Source organism: Eulemur rufifrons, chromosome 19, assembly GCF_041146395.1.
Source record: "Eulemur rufifrons isolate Redbay chromosome 19, OSU_ERuf_1, whole genome shotgun sequence".
NCBI classification, from domain to species: Eukaryota; Metazoa; Chordata; class Mammalia; order Primates; family Lemuridae; genus Eulemur; species Eulemur rufifrons.
Window position 1 is genome coordinate 45,395,560 of NC_091001.1, and position 18,416 is coordinate 45,413,975.

The 18,416-nt window shown below is 46.8% G+C and overlaps 1 protein-coding gene across 1 annotated transcript in view; it reads left to right on the forward strand.

Annotated features, from left to right (window-relative positions):
- The window catches only part of MERTK (MER proto-oncogene, tyrosine kinase), a 104,416-nt gene that overhangs the window by 7,928 nt on the left and 78,072 nt on the right, over positions 1 to 18,416 (forward strand). The window contains exon 2 of the mRNA XM_069494103.1: positions 13,004 to 13,421. Coding sequence (XP_069350204.1) covers positions 13,004 to 13,421 — 418 coding nt within the window. The remainder of the gene's footprint in view (positions 1 to 13,003; positions 13,422 to 18,416) is intronic.

The window sequence follows — 18,416 nt, forward strand, 5'->3', positions numbered from 1 at the left end:
TATTAACAAGCAGTCTGAGGGCAACCAGGCTGGGGTTGGGACAGTGAGTCCATGATGGACGTTGTGACTGTTTACTCTGACATCTTTGGTGTGTGGTGTTAGAACTCGTCTCAAAATGGCTACTGCACCTCTGGGCATTTCATTTGCATTTGAGGCAGAAAGGAGCTGGAGGGACAAAGGGCAAACAGTCTCATACCAGCTAAGTCTGACCTTTTTATTAAGAAGGTAATAGCTTTATGTGAAGTTCCATGCTATGGACTTCTGCTTACATTTCCCAAGTTACTTCAAGCTGCAGTAACAAATTAAGTGTGTTAGCTGGGTAAGTTGCCACCCTGAATGAGGCTGGAGCCCATTTGTGGGAAGAAGGGAGAATGGGTCTTGAGCAGGACACTAGCAGCAGCTTACCATATGCATGTTATAAAATTGTATATATTAGCAGGGTGTGCTGGCAGATGCCTGTAGTCATAATTACTCAGGAGGCTGAGGTGGGAGGATTGCTTGAGCCCGGGAGTTCAAGGCTGCAGTGAGCTACATTGTCACCATGGCACTCCAGCCTGGATGACAGAGTGAGACTCTGTCTCTTTAAAAAAAAAATACATATATATCGATGTACATATAATATGCTTTCTTCTTCAGCTTACTTTTTCACTCTATGTTAAGTTTGCTAGATTCATGTGTATTGGTAAGTATTGCTTGAGTTCATTTATCTTCATAGACAGTGAAGTTCTATTTATCCAATCTCCTCTTAATGGGCATTTAGGCTTTCCTACATTTTTCTATTATGAGCAATGTTGCCGTTAACATTCTTCTTAATCTTTCTTTGTAGAGGATTCATTTCTATAATAAAATGCACAGATTTTAAGTGTGGAGTTTGATAAATTTTGACGAATATATGTGTCAAAACCCTACCCAAGTCAGGAAGGCCCCTAACCTCCATATGTGTCTCCCTATAGACCTATGTGAGTCTTTAGAGGTAGAAATGCTGAGTTGTAGATTATGTGTAATTTCGGCCTCATTATATTATATATTGCCAGTTCTGTACATCATACAGGCAAGTTATTGCTGTGGGAGACTTGGACTGAGATATTTCTTCCCAAGAATACTCTAGAAAGATTAGTAATACTCCTCAGCACAGGTTGCAGCTGGGTTGGAAGTGGGCTGAGGCCATCTTGGCATCACCCTCTGGCCCTCCCAGGCTTATCACCCAGCACCCTATCCTCACCTGTGGCTGTCGCACACTGGAACCCCTCCTTCATTCAGCCTCAGAACCAACGGCAGGCTGGGTGCTTGGTGGCGCATGCCTGTAATCCTAGCACTCTGGGAGGCCAAGGCAGGAGGATCGCTTGAGGTCAGGAGTTTGAGACCAGCCTGAGCAAGATAGAGACCTCATCTCTACTAAAAACAGAAAAACTTAGCCAGGCATGGTGGTGAGAACCTGTAGTCCCAGCTACTCAGGAGGCTGAGGCAGGAGGATCAGTTGAGGCCAGGAGTTTGAGGTTACAGTGAGCTAGGAAGATGCCACTGCACTCCAGCCTGGGCAACAGAGTGAGACCCTGTCTCTGGAAAAAAACATTTTTATTTTAGAATAGTATGGGGGTACAAACGTTTAGGGTGATACTTATTTAGGATTTCTATCTTCTCAGCAGATTTTTTTTGTTGTTGGTATATAATGTACCTCTCTGTCTCTGGTAATTTTCTTTGTTTTGAAATCTACTTTATCTTATATTAAGGTGGCCATCATGTTTTCTCTTGATTATTGGTTACATAATATGTTTTTTTCTATTCTTTTGCTTTCAACTGCCCTATATCATTATATTGGGAGCAAATTTCTTATAAATAGCAGATAGTTGGGTCATGTTTTTTAGTCTGCTCTGCCAATCTCTGTCTTTTACTAAGTATATTTAGATCATTTACATTTATTGTATGATATGATGATGTTACGTTAGGTGTTCATGTTTTACCAGTTCAAATGAATTATAGAATCTCTATCTCCTTTTAAGTCTCTTTACCCTCCTCCATTTATAATATAATTGTTTTATATTAATATATTTTCTCTTTATGTACAGAACCACATCAATGTTTCTCCAACCACCAGACCTAATTTAGAGAACTCAGGAGGAGGACAGTCTATTGAATTGATTCATATTTTAGCTTTCCATGTTTTTTCCTTCCACCCGATATTTCAAGCTTCTTTCCTTTATTGTTCACTTTTTGTTTAGAGAATTGCCTTTAGCTATTCTTTTATGGTACGTCTGCTGATGATAAATTCTCTTAGTTTTCCTTCATCTAAGAATATTTTTATTTCCCTTTGATTCCTGAAACATTCTGAGCTGATGGTTCTTTTCTTTCAGCACTTGAGAAACCTGCATGGTTTCTCACAAGAAATTCACTGTCTTTCAATTGTTTTCTCCCATAAGTAAGATGTCATTTCACTCTCAGTGCTTTCAAAATGATTTGTCTTTAGTTTTCAGAAGTTTGGCTATGATGTATCTTGCTGTGGATTTTTTGGGGGGGAATTATCTTATGTGGGGTTGACTCAGATTCTTGTATCTGTAAGTTTATATCTTTTGCCAGGTTTGGGAAGTTTTAAGCCATTCTTTCATTAAGTACTCTTTCGGCCTTGCCCTCTTTTTCCTATCCTTCCAGGTCTCCAGTGATACGCGTTTTAGATCTTTAGTAATAGTCCCACAGGTCCTAAGGGACTATTCATTTTTTTTTCAGTCTCTTTTCTCATTTTTGTTCAGATTGAATAATTTTCTATTCTATTTTCTAGTACACTGATTCTTTCCTCTGCCCTTTTTCATTCTACTATTGAGCCCATCTGCTGAGGGGTTTTTTTGTTTTTTTGTTTTTTGTTTTGAGACAGGGTCTTGCTATGTTGCCCAGGCTGGACTTGCACTCCTGGGCTCAAGCAATCCTGCCTCCCGAGTAGCTGGGACTACAGGTGTGCACCACTGTGCCTGGCTTCCACTGAGTTTTTAATTTTGGTTATTGTATTTTTCGGCTCTAAAATTGCCATTTGATTCATTTTTTTACATCTTCTATTTCTTTATGAGACTTTGTATTTCTTTGCTGAAGCTTTCTATTTTTTCATGTTTTGAGCATATTCGTAATTGTTCATTGTAGTATTTTTATGATTGCTTCTTTAAAAGCTTTCTCAGATAATTCTCTGTCATCTTGGTGTTGGCATTTTATTCAGTTTGAGATCAAAATTTTTTTATTGAAACCTAGACATTTGGGGTATCATAAGACTCTGGATCTTAGTTAAATCTTCTGTTTTACCTGGTTTCCTCTGAACTGCTCTGGTTAGAGAAGAGGGTATGCTGCCTTGTTACTGCCTGGTGGGGGTATAAGGCGAGATTCCTCACTCAGCCTTTGTTGACATCTGTGTGTGTGTAGGGGTCCTCGTTACTGCTGGCCAAAGGTCAGATGGGAGTTCTGGTTCCCCACCTGGCCTTCACTGATCCCTCCCTTACTGGAAGGGTGGGAGTGCCTCATCTCTGTGCTAGCTGTCCCCACCTGGCCTCTGCTGACACTAGCGGAGAGAGAGGGATGGCCTTGCTGGTTGGCAGTGAAAGCCTCAGATACCACCCCAGCGGGGAGGAGAAAGGAAGCCTCATTGCTTCATTAATGCCAAGTGGGGGTAGAAGTCCTGGCTCCCCACGTGGGGCTTACTATCACCAGGCTGTGGGGATGAAAGTCCCAGCTCTCTACTCCCTCCAGGCCCTCTCTGCTTCCATCCTGGTGGGACAGTTGTGGCACCTCATTACAGCCTGGTGAGAGGGAAGTCTAGGTTTCCCATACGATCTTTGCTGGTGTGGGTGGGGATGGGGCCGTGGTGTTTTCTGGGTCTCTTGCCTAGAAGAGTTTATGATCTAAACGTGTTCTGTCTGGCCAGGCTGCCCCTGTCGTGGTCCTTCGACAGGAGAGGGTAGGCTTTTTTTTTGGTCTTTGCCTGTCAGCATTTCCAGGTTTCTAACTTCTTCAGCTCCAAGTTGGGACATATGGGGCAAAAAGGAAACCACCGTAGCCACTCTGCTACTCTCTACCCTTCAGAATTTTTTTCCTTTTTAATTGTGGTAAAATACATGTAACATAAGATTTACCATCTTGACCATTTTTAAGAGTTCAGTGGAATTAAATATACTCATAATGTTGTGCAACAATCACCACCACCATTTTCATCTTGTAAAACTGAAACTCTGCACCCATTAAACACTAACTCCCCACTCCCCCACCCCCAGCCCCCGGCACCCACCATTCTGCTTCCTGGTCCCTGTGATTTTGACTACTCTAAGTCTTTCAGAGTTATATAAATCTTGGTTTTATATTTAATTTCCAGTGTTTTTAGGTGTATTTAGTGGGAAGAATAGGGCAAAATACATGTACCCCGTTTTGGGAGGAAATCCTTTGTTCTCTGTCACTTAGGGAGGACTTTAACAAACTATTCTTTCTAAGGTTTGGTCTTCCAGAGATAGTCACATTTTGAAAGGAAATAATTTTTCCCTTCCAAGAACAGCATTGTAGTAGTAGTAATTCAGGTATTGGTGGGCTGGAGCATATTTTTGGGGACTGGCATGATGGAGGAGTTAAACCTGGCGACTAAGAGTCTCCGTGGGTCTCGTGAAAGCCACAGCGGGGCCTCAGGGAGAATCAACCCCAGGCCCCAGAGGGGAAGGCTGCTTCACAACCCTGGCCAGAAAGTGTTTCTGCAGAGCCTGTCTGTGACCCTTGGCATGCGGCCGGAGGGGGAAGAGGAGGAAAACCCTTGGTTAAGTAAACATTATACTGTGTGCAGTATTCATATTTCACTGCAAGGGTTGAATGTCTAAGTCAGCATAACCAGTTCCATATGTTTGGCATCGATAGTCCAGGCATGACTAGTTGCACCTTTGAAACAAGACAGTTCAGATGTTTCATGTTATAAAAATAATAACTGCTGCTTATTGCGTGTCTGTGCATGCCAGCACCGTGCATGGTGTCTTATGGGCAGCAGTCCACTCTTACCTCTGAGGGAAGTAGGGGTTGTCTGTCTTGACAGATGAGGAGACTGAGTCTTTTTTCTTTTTTTTCTTTTCTTTTTTTTTTGTTTTTGAGACAGAGTCTCACTCTGTTGCCCAGGCTAGAGTGAGTGCCATGGCGTCAGCCTAGCTCACAGCAACCTCAAACTCCTGGGCTTAAGCAATCCTACTGCCTCAGCCCCCCAAGTAGCTGGGACTACAGGCATGCGCCACCATGCCTGGCTAATTTTTTTTTCTATATATATTTTAGCTGTCCAGATAATTTCTGTCTATTTTTAGTAGAGATGGGGTCTCACTCTTGCTCAGGCTAGTCTAGAACTCCTGACCTTAAGCAATCCTCCCGCCTCGGCCTCCCAGAGTGTTAGGATTACAGGCGTGGAGCCACCGCGTCCGGCCGGAGACTGAGTCTTGAATGGACAGGTGACTTGCAAGGCCATCCGGCCTCTGAGTGGCTGAACTGGGGCTTGACCTTGCCCCGCTGACTCCAGAGTTCTTGTTCTCACCACACCTTCCTTGTGGCCTCCCCATCTCCCAAGGCACGTGCACTCAAACCTGGGCCGTCTGCGTGGGGATTCTTGAGCCCCGGCCAGGATGCTCAGGACCCCCAACCCCCACCACCTCAGGGTGCGATTCGTGCCACTGGGTACACATGGAAGTCACTAGAGGAGATTTTAAAAAATCCTGGTGCCCAAGCTGCGCCCTAGGCCAATAAATTCAAGCTTGGGGTGAGATGTGGGCATCAAAAGCCTAGACACTTTCCCTGGGAGATGCTGATGTGCTGCTGGGTTTGAGAGCATGGTGGGAGAGTTGGAAGAGGATGTGAAGAGTCACAGTGATTCTGGAATGCTCTCTTCTAGACGCATTGGTGCCGCCCTCCAGAAGGGACATGAGGGTTGCAGTCTGCCTGGGAAGCTTCTTTTGCAAAGCACTTCTGCCAAGAAAAAGGCAAATGCCCATGTCAAAAAGTGGGTGCCAGGCTGAAGGGAATCTTGAGGGGCTGCTCAGAGCCCTTTGGGGCCTTGGGGCTTCTGTTGGAGTATGTGCTCAAGGCCAAGGGGAGAGGCACTTATACTTTTTTGAGCCAAAAGGAGTGTATGGGAGCCAGAGGCAGGAGAGAGGTCACCCTGATACGCCCCTTGTGTTTTTGCTCAGAGGTCCCAGCCCCTTCACGCCCACCGAGCCAGGGCTCAGAGAGGTGGACGGCTTGCCTGGCGTGCTGGGTCTGCGTTGCCCCTGCAGGCCCTGTCCCCATCCTGCTCTCAGCCCTGGAGGCCGCCTGTGGGGAAGGCAACAATGAACTCCCTGGTTTTGACTAAATGATACGAAGTTATATTTATTCAACTAAGTATATCCCGCATATTTGCATATTCATTGCTTATCTGAAATTCAAGTGTAAAGGGGTGTCCTATTTTTTTCTCCGTCAACTCTATGCTGGCTGTGGCCCATGTGAAAAATCTGACCCTGCCAACACCATGTGTAGCAGGCAACTTCGCTTACTTTACACTGTCTGGCATCTCTGGGCCTTTCTTTTCCAGTTGCAGGCGGCTGTGACCTTCCCGGGCACACATGGCCCTGACCACTTCCTTCCTTCCGGTGAGCCCCAGGCCCATTCTCTCCAGCGCTGACTCGAGGCCAGGCACCCCAGTTCACTTGGCAGGGCTGTGCCACACTTGGGGCAAACTTGGGCAGCTCTCCTCCAAGGATCGTTTTTTTCCTTTAACTTTCTCCAAGTGGTCTGAGGGCACTCGCTCCAGCGAAGGACTCATCAGTCAAGTCAAAGCAACCCTCTAGCTGAAGGTTTTTTCCTGTAATGAATTGTTGCCACTCTTCATCAATTAGGAGACCCTCAGGTTTGCATAAAGTCAAATAGTAGTACTTAGAAGGAGAAAGTTTCTGTTTGTTCTGGGTTTGGCCTCAGCTAGCTGCAGGGGTGGGGGGAGCCCTTAACCTGGGGACAGGGGAGCCAGCCAGGGAAACCATTCAAATATCAGCCGAGTGGGTGCACACACAATGAGGGGCAGGGGGCACTGGTCCCGGTTCGTCCCTTTTTCCTGGGGAGGGTGGGAGAACAGGGACAGGACATCAGCAAGATTCCAGGTGTAAAAGCCTTTCTCTAAACCACGAACCCACCCCCTGGAGGCCTTTCTCCTCCCACCTGCAGGCGGGCTGCTTGGTGGCAAATCCTGCCTGCAGGCAGCAGGCCCGAGAGGAGACCTCCCTGCACTGCCGGGCAGAGCACATCCTCCCGGCGCCCGCTTGAGCGCCATGTGCCCATGTAGACCTCACATGTGTGCCACAGGGCGGGAAACAAAGAACCCTTAGGAGCTCAAGTGTAAGTCCACACTCTTGCAGTCTCCTCTAGGCCTCTTAATTTTGAGGCTGAACTTCAGAGAGCTCAGTTGATGCCTCTGTCCATTTTTATTCCTGAGAAAGGAGTAGAAGGAGCAGGGGGAGTAGGTCCCTCGGGCTGGCATGTCAGGGCTGCCCTTACTCCAGCTGTGGCCAAGGGGCTACCCTCTCCCTTCCCAGGTGCCCAGGATCATAAAGCAGGCAGATGGCACATGACACCCAAGGGTGGGATGGAATCAAACAGGGCTCACTCACCAGCACCCTCCATCTTCCCACAGCGTGGAGGGACCCTGGGACAAGGGAGGTTGCTTGCTGCCACCCCACTCACTGCTCTGGGACCTGCAATTTCAGCTGCTGACGCCTCCTTTGTCCACCTTGGGCTGTGATCACCAGCTTCAAGAAAATCAAAAGGCTCTCATGTTAGGAAAGGCCTGTAGAGGCCAACCCCAGAGAGACTGAGATATCCTTAGAGCCGAGGCTCGTGGTTATGTTGCTCCGGTACTGCCGTTCTCCATGCAATGTCCACGATAGACATCACTGATTAGGCTCAGCTCTCATTTCCACAGGGCCCAGCCCTGGCCTCAGAAAGTCCTACTTCAGGTGACCAACAGGCCAGAGTTCAGATGCAAGCCGATAACAGCCATGTCAATATCTGTGGAGTGCACTGCTGGGCCCTGTACCTGTCAGCTGCAACTGCTGAGGTCCTCGTGTCCTCACAGGGGTTCAGGGAGGTTAAAGAGCTTTCCTGAGGGCATACCTCGAGTCAGGGAAGGCTGGGTGGGCCTTGGCCCTCTGCACAGCTGGTGGGTGACCACTGGGTAGCACTGCCTACCAGCCCACCTGCCATCACACACTGTGCTCAGCAGATATTTGTGATTTAAGAGTGGGATGTACTAGTTGATCACATAGAAAATGGGTTCTTAACTAGCATCCCCTAATTGACCAATTTTGAGTCTCAGAGACTATTCACAAAAATCCCTAAATGTCTGAGCCACTGCAGCTGCTAGTAGTGGAACCAATCATCCCAGCAAGCTCCCCCTCACAGCCACAGCAGTGTGCTTGCCTGGACCACCTCTCTTACCCTCCAGGACCCTATGCACGTCACACCCGTTTATGCCGTAGATGTTGACTGTGGGTCAGCTCCATGCTGTGCATGATGCTGGGTCCAGCGAATGCCACCTCCAGCCTTCAAGGGAGCGACAGGTAAATGTGTTCAGAAAAACAGGGCAAACCCACATGGAACAATGGACGGTACATAAACAAATATTTGCTCATCACAGCCCATGGGCCTGTCCCTGTGCTGGGCACTGGAGGAAGGTGATGGAGACAAAGTCCCTGACTATAAGAAGTCAATGTTTGAAATCCAGGGCTGAGTGGTGACTGGAAGCGTGGGCACAGGGCAGGGGCACTTCACCACACAGCTCCGGGACTGGACAGGAGTGGCCCCTGGAGTTGGCACCTGCAGCTGCCGCAGCAGCTGGGTGGCTGTTCTGGGGCCTGAGCGGGAGGCTGTTAGCAGCACTCACTATGTAGAGCTGAACTTCCCCTCTGGGTGTTTATCCAGTCCACACAAGGAAACAACCCTGGAAGAAGATGGAAAGGGGAAGGTGAAGATTTCTTGTGAATTCCACCCAAATTACAGCAGAGACACCCCATTTTTCCATGTGTGCAATGTAGAAAGGACCACATTGGCATTAAGTCTTTGGTGTGGGTAATCCATTTTGGTCTGAACTCATCCCCCATCACAACCCAATAAATAATTTTGAAAGTATTCCGTGTCCGTGGGGAAAAATGGAGAGGGGAGGGTACATTATACAACAGAAGTAGTTGAAACAATGAAAAATCAGCAGCTTAAAAATGTGATTTCTGATTCATCGTTGCCCCAACCCTTAGGTCCAAAACCTTGGAATAGTTTTTATTTTGCCTTTTTTCATATTTTCCATAATCAGCCAAGGCCCCCACATAGGGCTGGTGAGGTTATATTGCACAGCCCTAGGGGACCATTCACACAGACGATGATGTGAGCGGCAGTACCACCCCCCAAAGTTGTGCAGTGTCCCGTGAACCTCACCAACCCTGCGGGGGAGGGGTATCCAACCTCAGGACCACCTCCTGTCAATCAGCAGTTCTCAAGTGCTGGACCATCGAAGGTGTTCACTGGCTCATAATCAAATGATAAAATAATAAAAATGTAAGAGCTAACAGGTGTTGAGTGTTCACTGTGGTCCAGACATAGTAATAACTCCTTTATTCCTACCAGCAACACTGTCAGGCTCCATTGTTACCGTCACCGTCTTCCCTGTGTGAACACTGAAGCTGCAGCAGCCACCAACTGTTCACTTCGGAAAACTCTCATTTTTGCTGAGATTACATCCTTCCTAGATAGCTGGTGTCGAACTTTCTCTTGTGAGATGCTGGCCGCAGTGAGGACACCGTGGCTGTCAGCCCTTCTCTGTCTCTCTCATCCTTCCTACTTCCTGGCCACCCCTGTAGTTAGGTTGTCAGCACTTTCCTGGTACTTTCCTGCTTCCTGCTCTTTTTCTCCTCATTCAGCCTGAAGTTGGTGCCAGAATGCCCCTCATCCAGCGCAGCTCTGATCCTCTCCCTCCCTGCTCAGAAACCTAGGAATTCCTCCTGTCCCAGCTGAGACTCAGGGCTGTCCACATTCAGCCCAGTTCCAGTTTGTTCCAGCAGAGGAGCTCTACTGTACAGCTAAATTGCTGTGACCGAACTAGTAAGGCCACTTCCTTTCTCTCCAGTTTCCCACCACCTCTGCCCCTGGCAACCCTGACCACCCTCCCCATCCCCCCTGAGATCCATGACTTTACTCATTCAACAGGCCTATTTTGAGCACCTCCTACATACTGGCTGTAATGTAGGTGGTGGGCCTCATGGGGCAAAGAACTAGATGAGTAACCACAAGTGGTATTACAAAAGGAAGGGGTCCCAGCACCTAACCTGGGAGTGCTAACTATGGGTGTTGTCAGGGAAGGCCTCCCCTGCCTACCCCCAGGTAGCCATGTCCCATCTCCCCTTTACCTCCTGGGACCTTCTGTGCCTCTGCTCCTGAAACCAGTCCCTTTCTTTATCCCATTAGACTGTTGTAGCAAATCTTCAACCCAGGAGATGCTATATAAATATTTGTTGGCAATCGAATCATTCTGGCAACTTCTGGCAAATCAAATTGTGGAGATCAGTTATCTTTTAAACCATGCAGAGTGTTGTGTAATTACAGGCTGGGTTTGTCTGCTGCCTGACTTCAGTGATGTCACCCAAGTGGGTGGCCTTGCCTCTACCCATTTAGCAGTTTGTTCAGTGAGAGCTTGGCTCATAGAAAACTGAAGGTTATACTCCAAATTGTAATCAGGGGTTACCTTGCTGGTTAGGATTGCAAAACAGGTTTGTATTTTATACTGCATATGCATCAATAAATATTTTAATTTTTTCACAAGCTTGTGTTACCTTTATAATTAAAATTTTTAAATGTTCTTGAGTAAATTAAATTAAGCGAACCAAGAAAGCATTATTTGCTTCTTCCATTTTCACTTTTTGCCTTCTATGAAAGAGACCTATATTTAAAAGGAAAAAAAAAATAGTTATTTGAACAAAACCTCTGACTCCTCAGTCCTGTGGAGCTCAATGAATAGGAAGAACTGCAGGGAAGTTTGCCCAGCCAAATGGCAAAGGCAAATTGTAAAGGCTTCAAAGCCTGTAGAAATAAATAGAGCACCCTTGAGGGGGCTCTGCAGGCATGAGATAAACAGCCAGAACATTCGTTACCGCAGGAAGCATCACCAGAGGAAGACGGGGGAGCTGAATGGGACCCAGGGACTGAGACCCTCCCCCCTACAGAGAGCACAGGCCCACCCTGTGAAGGAGGTTTGCCTGGCGTGCAGGCTGTGGGTGGCAGGAGAGGCAAGAGCCCCTGTCTGTAGTCACCCTGAGCGCCACTCCCTGGAATAACTGAATGCTCCCATCAAAGCACACTCATCTGTCTGGACCACTGGGCTCACTCCTGCCCACAGCTGACCCACATAGCCCTCTCGAAACCCACAGGGCCCTGCACTCCCACACCCACCCAGACCTCAGGCGAAGGCAAAGTAGCAAGTCTTTCCTGGATCCTTATAGTGAAACCTCATGTCCTTCCCTGACCTTCATCCTGACTCCCTAAGGAGGCAGTTCCCAAGGGCCCCGAGAGGGAGCAGTTCCTGGAAAAAGAGAGAGCTGTGTGGAGAGGGCTCCCAGACAGGAGCCCTGGCCTTCAGCTGGGGCACACACCTGCAGTCCAGAGTGGCTTGGCAGGGAGGAAGCTAGAGGAAAAACTCCCAGATGCCCTCACTTCTGCCCCTAGAGAGCCCACTTGTACATTCCATCAGCCAGTTAAGTCCTTAGCTGAATATTCATACTAAAAATAATTTGTTATCTGAAATTCAAGTTTAACTGGGCATCCTGTGCTATTTGCTAAATCTGGCAGAACCCTAAGCAGAGACCACCCTACTCCCTGCACACTCACACCCAGGACCCCAGGAGGGTGTGACGTCCTGAGCATGGCAGGAGGCCAGCCCTTGAGCAGGGCAGGGTCCCTGCTGTGTACCCTCAGTCTCTAAACCACAGTGCAGAATGCTGGGTCTATGTCTTTCTTACCTGCCTGCCTCACCTGCTTGCTGCCAATGTATTTGAATAAATAATAACCAGCATAGAACGTATGCTCCCAAAATGCCATTAAAAAAGCTAAAAGTACAACTACTGTGAGCCTATATTTTTAGAAATACTTGTGTGGGCCAGATAAATTAAAAACATTCCCAGGCTGGGCACTGTGGCTCATGCCTGTAATCCTAGCACTCTGGGAGGCCAAAGCAGGAGGATTGCTTGAGCTCAGGAGTTTGAGACCAGCCTGAGCAAGAGCAAAACCCCGTCTCTACTAAAAATAAAGGAAATTGGCTGGGTGTGGTGGCTTGTGCCTGTAGTCCCAGCTACTCGGGAGGCTGAGGCAGGAGGATCACTTGAGCCCAGGAGTTTGAGGTTGCTGTGAGCGAGGCTGAGGATGCAGCACTCTAACCTGGGTGACAGAGCAAGATTCTGTCTCAAAAAATAAAAATAAAAAATAAACAATTGCAAGTTTATTCCATCAGGTAGGGATTTTGCTAGAACTTCCAAGTCATTCTATAGCTGGTAAGATAAAGCACATTTTTTTTGTTGAAGCACAGAAATTGTAAACTCATCTCTTTGCGACTGTTAGCAGCCTTTTGAAGCCTCTTGGCCAAATTTGTGGCATAGTCTGTGACTGAACAGACAGTGAGCAAAGTGAGCCCTCCTCGAGCCCTCCTGTGCCATCACCTTCCTGTTTTGCTGTTGAGTTGGGTATGAAGGACTCAGAATGAGTCAACATTAAAGATATTTTTGTTTTTGTCTGGGGGGAGTTATACTTCTTAAGCACTCTTTCTGAGGCAAGTGAACAAATGAACGAGCTGGTGGATGAGAACATATGTCTAGACATGTACGTTAAGTGAATTCTGCTCATCTTTTCTGAGTGCTTTGAGGATTCTCTACTTATCTCTCATCATGGCCTAAAAGTTGGAAAACATTCTTCTTTATTATTTAAAAGGCTAAAAATTGGGTGTTCTGTTTTACAGCTATCGCTGAGGGGACAGAAGAAACCAAGGCCCACCTGACATTCCCACGACCTTTGCCAAGGAGCCTACAAGATGACCACATGCCACTTTCCTTTCCCCACACCAGCGGGCACCAGCCTGCCTTGATGTTTTCACCAACCCAGCCTGGAAGACCACATGCTGGAAACGCAGTCGTCCCCCAGGTGACCTCCACCGAGTCGAAGCTCCTGCCACCTATTGCATTTAATCACACGGTTGGACACATAGTACTTTCTGAACATAAGGATGTCAAATTTAATTGTTCAATCAATGTACCTAATAGGTACCAGGACACCACAATTTCTTGGTGGAAAGATGGGAAGGAGTTGCTTGGGGCACATCACGCAGTTACACAGTTTTATCCAGATGATGAAGTTACAGCAATAATCGCCTCCTTCAGGTATGTGTTCTTTCTTCCTTTCTTTTTTAATGTCCTTATGCTCATGCTGCCTCAAAAGCAAAAGCAGCCTCCTATTTTCTCTTTTAAGCAACCCCCTGGTCCCTTTAGAGTTAGGTGAATACTGACATTCTGTGTTGTTGGCTTCTTAAACTGGGCTTGGCCCCACTGGAACTGTTGGTTAATAGATACTCTGGGAGCTGGGGGCTTCTTCGCACCTGACCTACAGGTCATAGCAGGTCCACCAAGACGCAAGAGCTCTACCAATGAGTGGAAACAGTGTTTCTGACAGGGTGTGAGGAGACATCAAAATCACCCCGTGGGGGTGGGGCTTTTAAAACTGGTCATCCTCCCTCCCTTCCTTCTCCCTATGGCCCTGCCTTCCACCTCTCTCCAGTCTCCCTGCTGCTGTGAGTCACGGCACCGATGTAGCCCTCATGTGCACTGGAGCAGGGGAAGGTGGAGGGTCTACAGTCTCAGGAAAGGAGGCAGCCCTCAGCCAGGACACGGATCCGGAATCCTCCATCCCCCCAGAGATGGAGCAGTTGGTCTCACAGTGCTGCAGACGGGAGGCAGCTGCTTTTCCTCTCTCCACTCCTTTTGTATTCTCCACTCTTTCCTCTCAGCTGGGAGGTTTTTTGTCTTTCTGTTTTTGTTTTTGCGTCAGGACTTCTTTACGTGTACAGTGTTAGAATTGGGTCAGCCTGTGGTTGTAAAAAGCTCAAAATGAGGTCAGAGCCACACAGAGTCGAAGTGAGAACATTTTCTCTGTGATGCCTCTTTGATCTGCTGCATTTTCACTTTCTCTGACACGATCCTTGGAGCAGTCCCATACTGTGGTCTGCCTTTTAGAGAATCATTCTACGTTTCCTTGTCAGAAAACCATCTCGAAGTTACCACAGGCCTAACGATGCCAGTTAGGGTTTTCTGTGTCATCCCTTCCACAAGATGTGCCTTTTTTTGTATTTTCCCCCCTGGTTATAGGCTTGGTCAGTGGATGACCCCTCAGCCTCAAGGCAAAGAATCCACTTTCCACACTTTCCCTTGGTTAATTTAAGCTCTGGCTGGGTCTCTTGGGCTGCCATTCTCAGCCAGTGACTAAGACCACTCAGGAGATTTGAATAGATTTTTTTCTACATCAATTACAAAAAACAGATGTAGAAGACACGACAGAAGTAAAATCACCATTTAATAATAAGTGAATGAGGGGTAATTTTAAGGTTTAAAGTAGCGATCCTCAACCTTTTTGGTACCAGGGACCAGTTTCAAGGAAGACAATTTTTCCACAGACCGGTGGCGGGGGGAGGGGCTGTTTCAGGATGATTTAGGCACATTACATTTATTGTGCATTCTATTTCTATTATTATTACATTGTAATAGATAATGAAATAATTACATAGCTCACCACAATGCAGAATCAGTGGGAGCCCTCAGCTTGTTTTTCTGCAAGTAGACAGTCCCATCTGGAGGTGATGGGAGACAGTGATACCCGAAGTGTATTGCTTATGATAATCTGTATTTGCAGCTACTCCCCAGGGCTAGCATCACTGCCTCAGCTCCACCTCAGATCATCAGGCATTAGATTCTCATAAGGAGCACGCAACCCAGATCCCTCACATGTGCAGTTTATGGTAGGGTTCATGCTCCTGTGAGAATCTAATGCCACCCCTGATCTGACAGGAGGCGGAGCTCAGGCAGCGATGCAAGTGATGGGGAGCAGCTGTAAATACAGATGAAGCCTTGCTCACTTGCCTGCTGCTCACCTACTGCTGTGGGGCCCAGTTCCTAAAGGCCACAGACTGGTACCGGTCCGTGGCCTGGAAGTTGGGGACTGCAGGATTAAAGGACAGAAAGCTGGCACCTGGGTCTCATCGAGTGTCACTTAGGAGGGGAGCACAGCCCTGCTGTCTCTCAGGCTTGGCCGGCGTGGGAACCATGGGTGAACTGCTGCATCTCTCAGCCGCCTTTCCAAGAAAGAGGTGGGTGTGGATCCGGTGACGGCCAGCTCCAGTTCTGCTCTAGGGTGCCATGAGATGTTCACAGGACTTAAATTGGAGAGTTTTTAAACTTAGAGTAGTCAGTGTGTTTTTTCAAACTTAGATTAGTCGGTGTCTTGTTTTGGACTTGTGCCTTTAGAGTTCAGAAAGTGACCTGGGTGATAGTTTGAGAACTTTAGAGTAGAATTTATTCTTTTGCATGTATTCAGCTTATTATACGTAAACTCATTCTAAAGGAGAAAAATCTTATTTGACTTCCAAACTAAGTCTTAAAGCAAATTTAGTGATCAGAGTTTTTTGCAAATGATGGACAGTCAGCTGAATTGGATAGTATATAGGATGATAGCAAATCTGCCTTTATGATATTCTTCAACTTTATTAAGATAATGTTCAGGTATCACAGTAGCTGTAGTGATTCAGTGAAATAAATGATAGGGACTTAATCAAGATTATAAGTATTTGTATAATTTCTTGTCGAGAGAGAAGGATGCTGGAGGCCCTAAACTTGTTGTCTTTTAGATGAAGACCCTGAAGGCCCAGTGAGTAGGGTCACTGGACAGAGAGCTAGTCACATTCGAACAGGGAGCCTGACTTGCACACCTGCAGTGTCCTCTCTTCTCACATCTCTGGGACCCTAAGGAAATCCACTTGGTTCCTAGGAACACTGAAGAGTTAAAAAATAGTTCTAGGCTTTCACTGTATGTAATTTTATTTTATTTTATTTTTTTTTTTTGAGACAGAGTCTCACTCTGTTGCCCAGGCTAGAGTGAGTGCCGTGGCGTCAGCCTAGCTCACAGCAACCTCAAACTCCTGAGCTCAAGCGATCCTCCTGTCTCAGCCTCCGGAGTAGCTGGGACTACAGGCATGTGCCACTATGCCCGGCTAATTTTTTTTCTATATATATTTTTTAGCTGTCCATATAATTTCTTTCTATTTTTAGTAGAGGTGGGGTCTCGCTCTTGCTCAGGCTGGTCTCGAACTCCTGAGCTCAAACGATCCGCCCACCTCGGCCTCCCAGAGTGCTAGGATTACAGGCGTGAGCCACCACGCCCGGCCTGTATGTAATTTTATTAAGAACTGATTAGCCTGAAATTTTGTCAGAGTTGCCATTAACAATGTCTATATGGATCACGTTTATTCAAGGGAATGTGCTAATAAAATCCTATGAGGGGATCAGAATACAGAATACAGATGTCTATATATTGAAAGGGGTCAGAAGAACTCTAGAGAGAAACACATAGTATTTTGAGTTAGGTCATGGGAGCATTTTTGCATAAGGTATTCTTATTACATACAGAAATTCTCATAAGAATGGGCAGAATTTACATGAATTTTGAAAATGATGAGGTCTCCAGTTGAGGATCCCACAGTTTGTACCTTTACTCATCCTTTACTTTTTATTTATTTATTTATTTTTGAGTTAGAATCTTGCTCTGTCACTTGGACTAGAGTGCAGTGGCATCATCGTAGCTCACTGCAACCTCAAATTCCTGGGCACAAGCAATCCTCCTGCCTCAGCCTCCGGAGTAGCTGAGACTACAGGTGCACCACCATGCCTAGCTAATTTTTCTACTTTTTGTAGAGACAGGGTCTCGTTCTTGCTCAGGCTGTTCTCAAACTCCTGGCCTCAAGTAATCCTGCCATCCTCAGCCTCCCGAAGTGCTAGGATTACAGGCGTGAGCCACCGTGTCTAGCCTTGTTCATCCTTTAAGTGCAATGGAATTGTGAGTTGCTAAGGACTTACAGGATAGTGAACAGTGTATTTAACTTTCTCAGCCTAATGTTGGTTCCACATTTTCTCTTCCGTATTATGCAAAGCCTTGTCTCCAGCCCACCCCACACTTAAATGCCCAAACTCCTCATTCTAAAAACAAAGGTTGGTCAAACATCTGGTCTTTGGTCCTAAATACCTGTCCTAGTTGAAGGTGTGGTTTGGAAGGTGTGCATATTTAATGTGCCAGAGCTTTGGTTGCTGTTACTCCTGGCTCTTTCCATTGCTGGGACACCGTCTTTCCCACCCTCTTTCCCCTGCTGTCATATTTCTGTCCCCCTTCCAAAGGAAGAAAGGAATGTGATAAAGTCATTTACACTAGAAAAGCTTTAACATTCACTGGTGACATCATTTTAGACACCAAGGAGTAGAGACGCTTTCTAAATCACAGCACATAGGCAACTACACATTAGTTATAAAAATGGCCAGCCTTGGCCGGGCGCGGTGGCTCACGCCTGTAATCCTAGCACTCTGGGAGGCCGAGGTGGGCGGATCGTTTGAGCTCAGGAGTTCGAGACCAGCCTGAGCAAGAGCGAGACCCCACCTCTACTAAAAATAGAAAGAAATTATATGGACAGCTAAAAATATATATAGAAAAAATTAGCCGGGCATGGTGGCGCATGCCTGTAGTCCCAGCTACTCGGGAGGCTGAGACAGGAGGATCGCTTGAGCTCAGGAGTTTGAGGTTGCTGTGAGCTAGGCTGACGCCACGGCACTCACTCTAGCCTGGGCAACAGAGTGAGACTCTGTCTCAAAAAAAAAAAAAAAAAAAAAAAAATTGGCCAGCCTTGCTCGTGAAGGTGTTTTAGGCAATCTCTGATTTATTGGCTGCATAGTACCTGAATGAATGGCTAGATGCTGAGACAAGGAGGACAGACCTGGTCCCTGTCCTGCGTTGTGGACAGAATGGAGAAGAGCAGAATCAAACATCAAGTGCAGAAGTGCTACGGTAGTGTTTCCTTCAGGGTTTAGACTTAGCCATGCAGTATTAATTTAGGGGAAGAGGACCAGTGTCAGGACTGGGAGAGTACACTTTTGCCATTCAGGAGCAACTACGTCTTACAGTCAGACCTCCGTTAATTGAAACTGGGGGGAAGAAAGATGGAAATGGTAAGAGCTCATGGACATTTAAGTATGAATCCCACACATTCTGGAAAGATTGAGGGACATTTGGCATCATATGTGAGCATGTCCTTGAAAGATTTTTGAAACTACTTGGTCTTAGCTCCT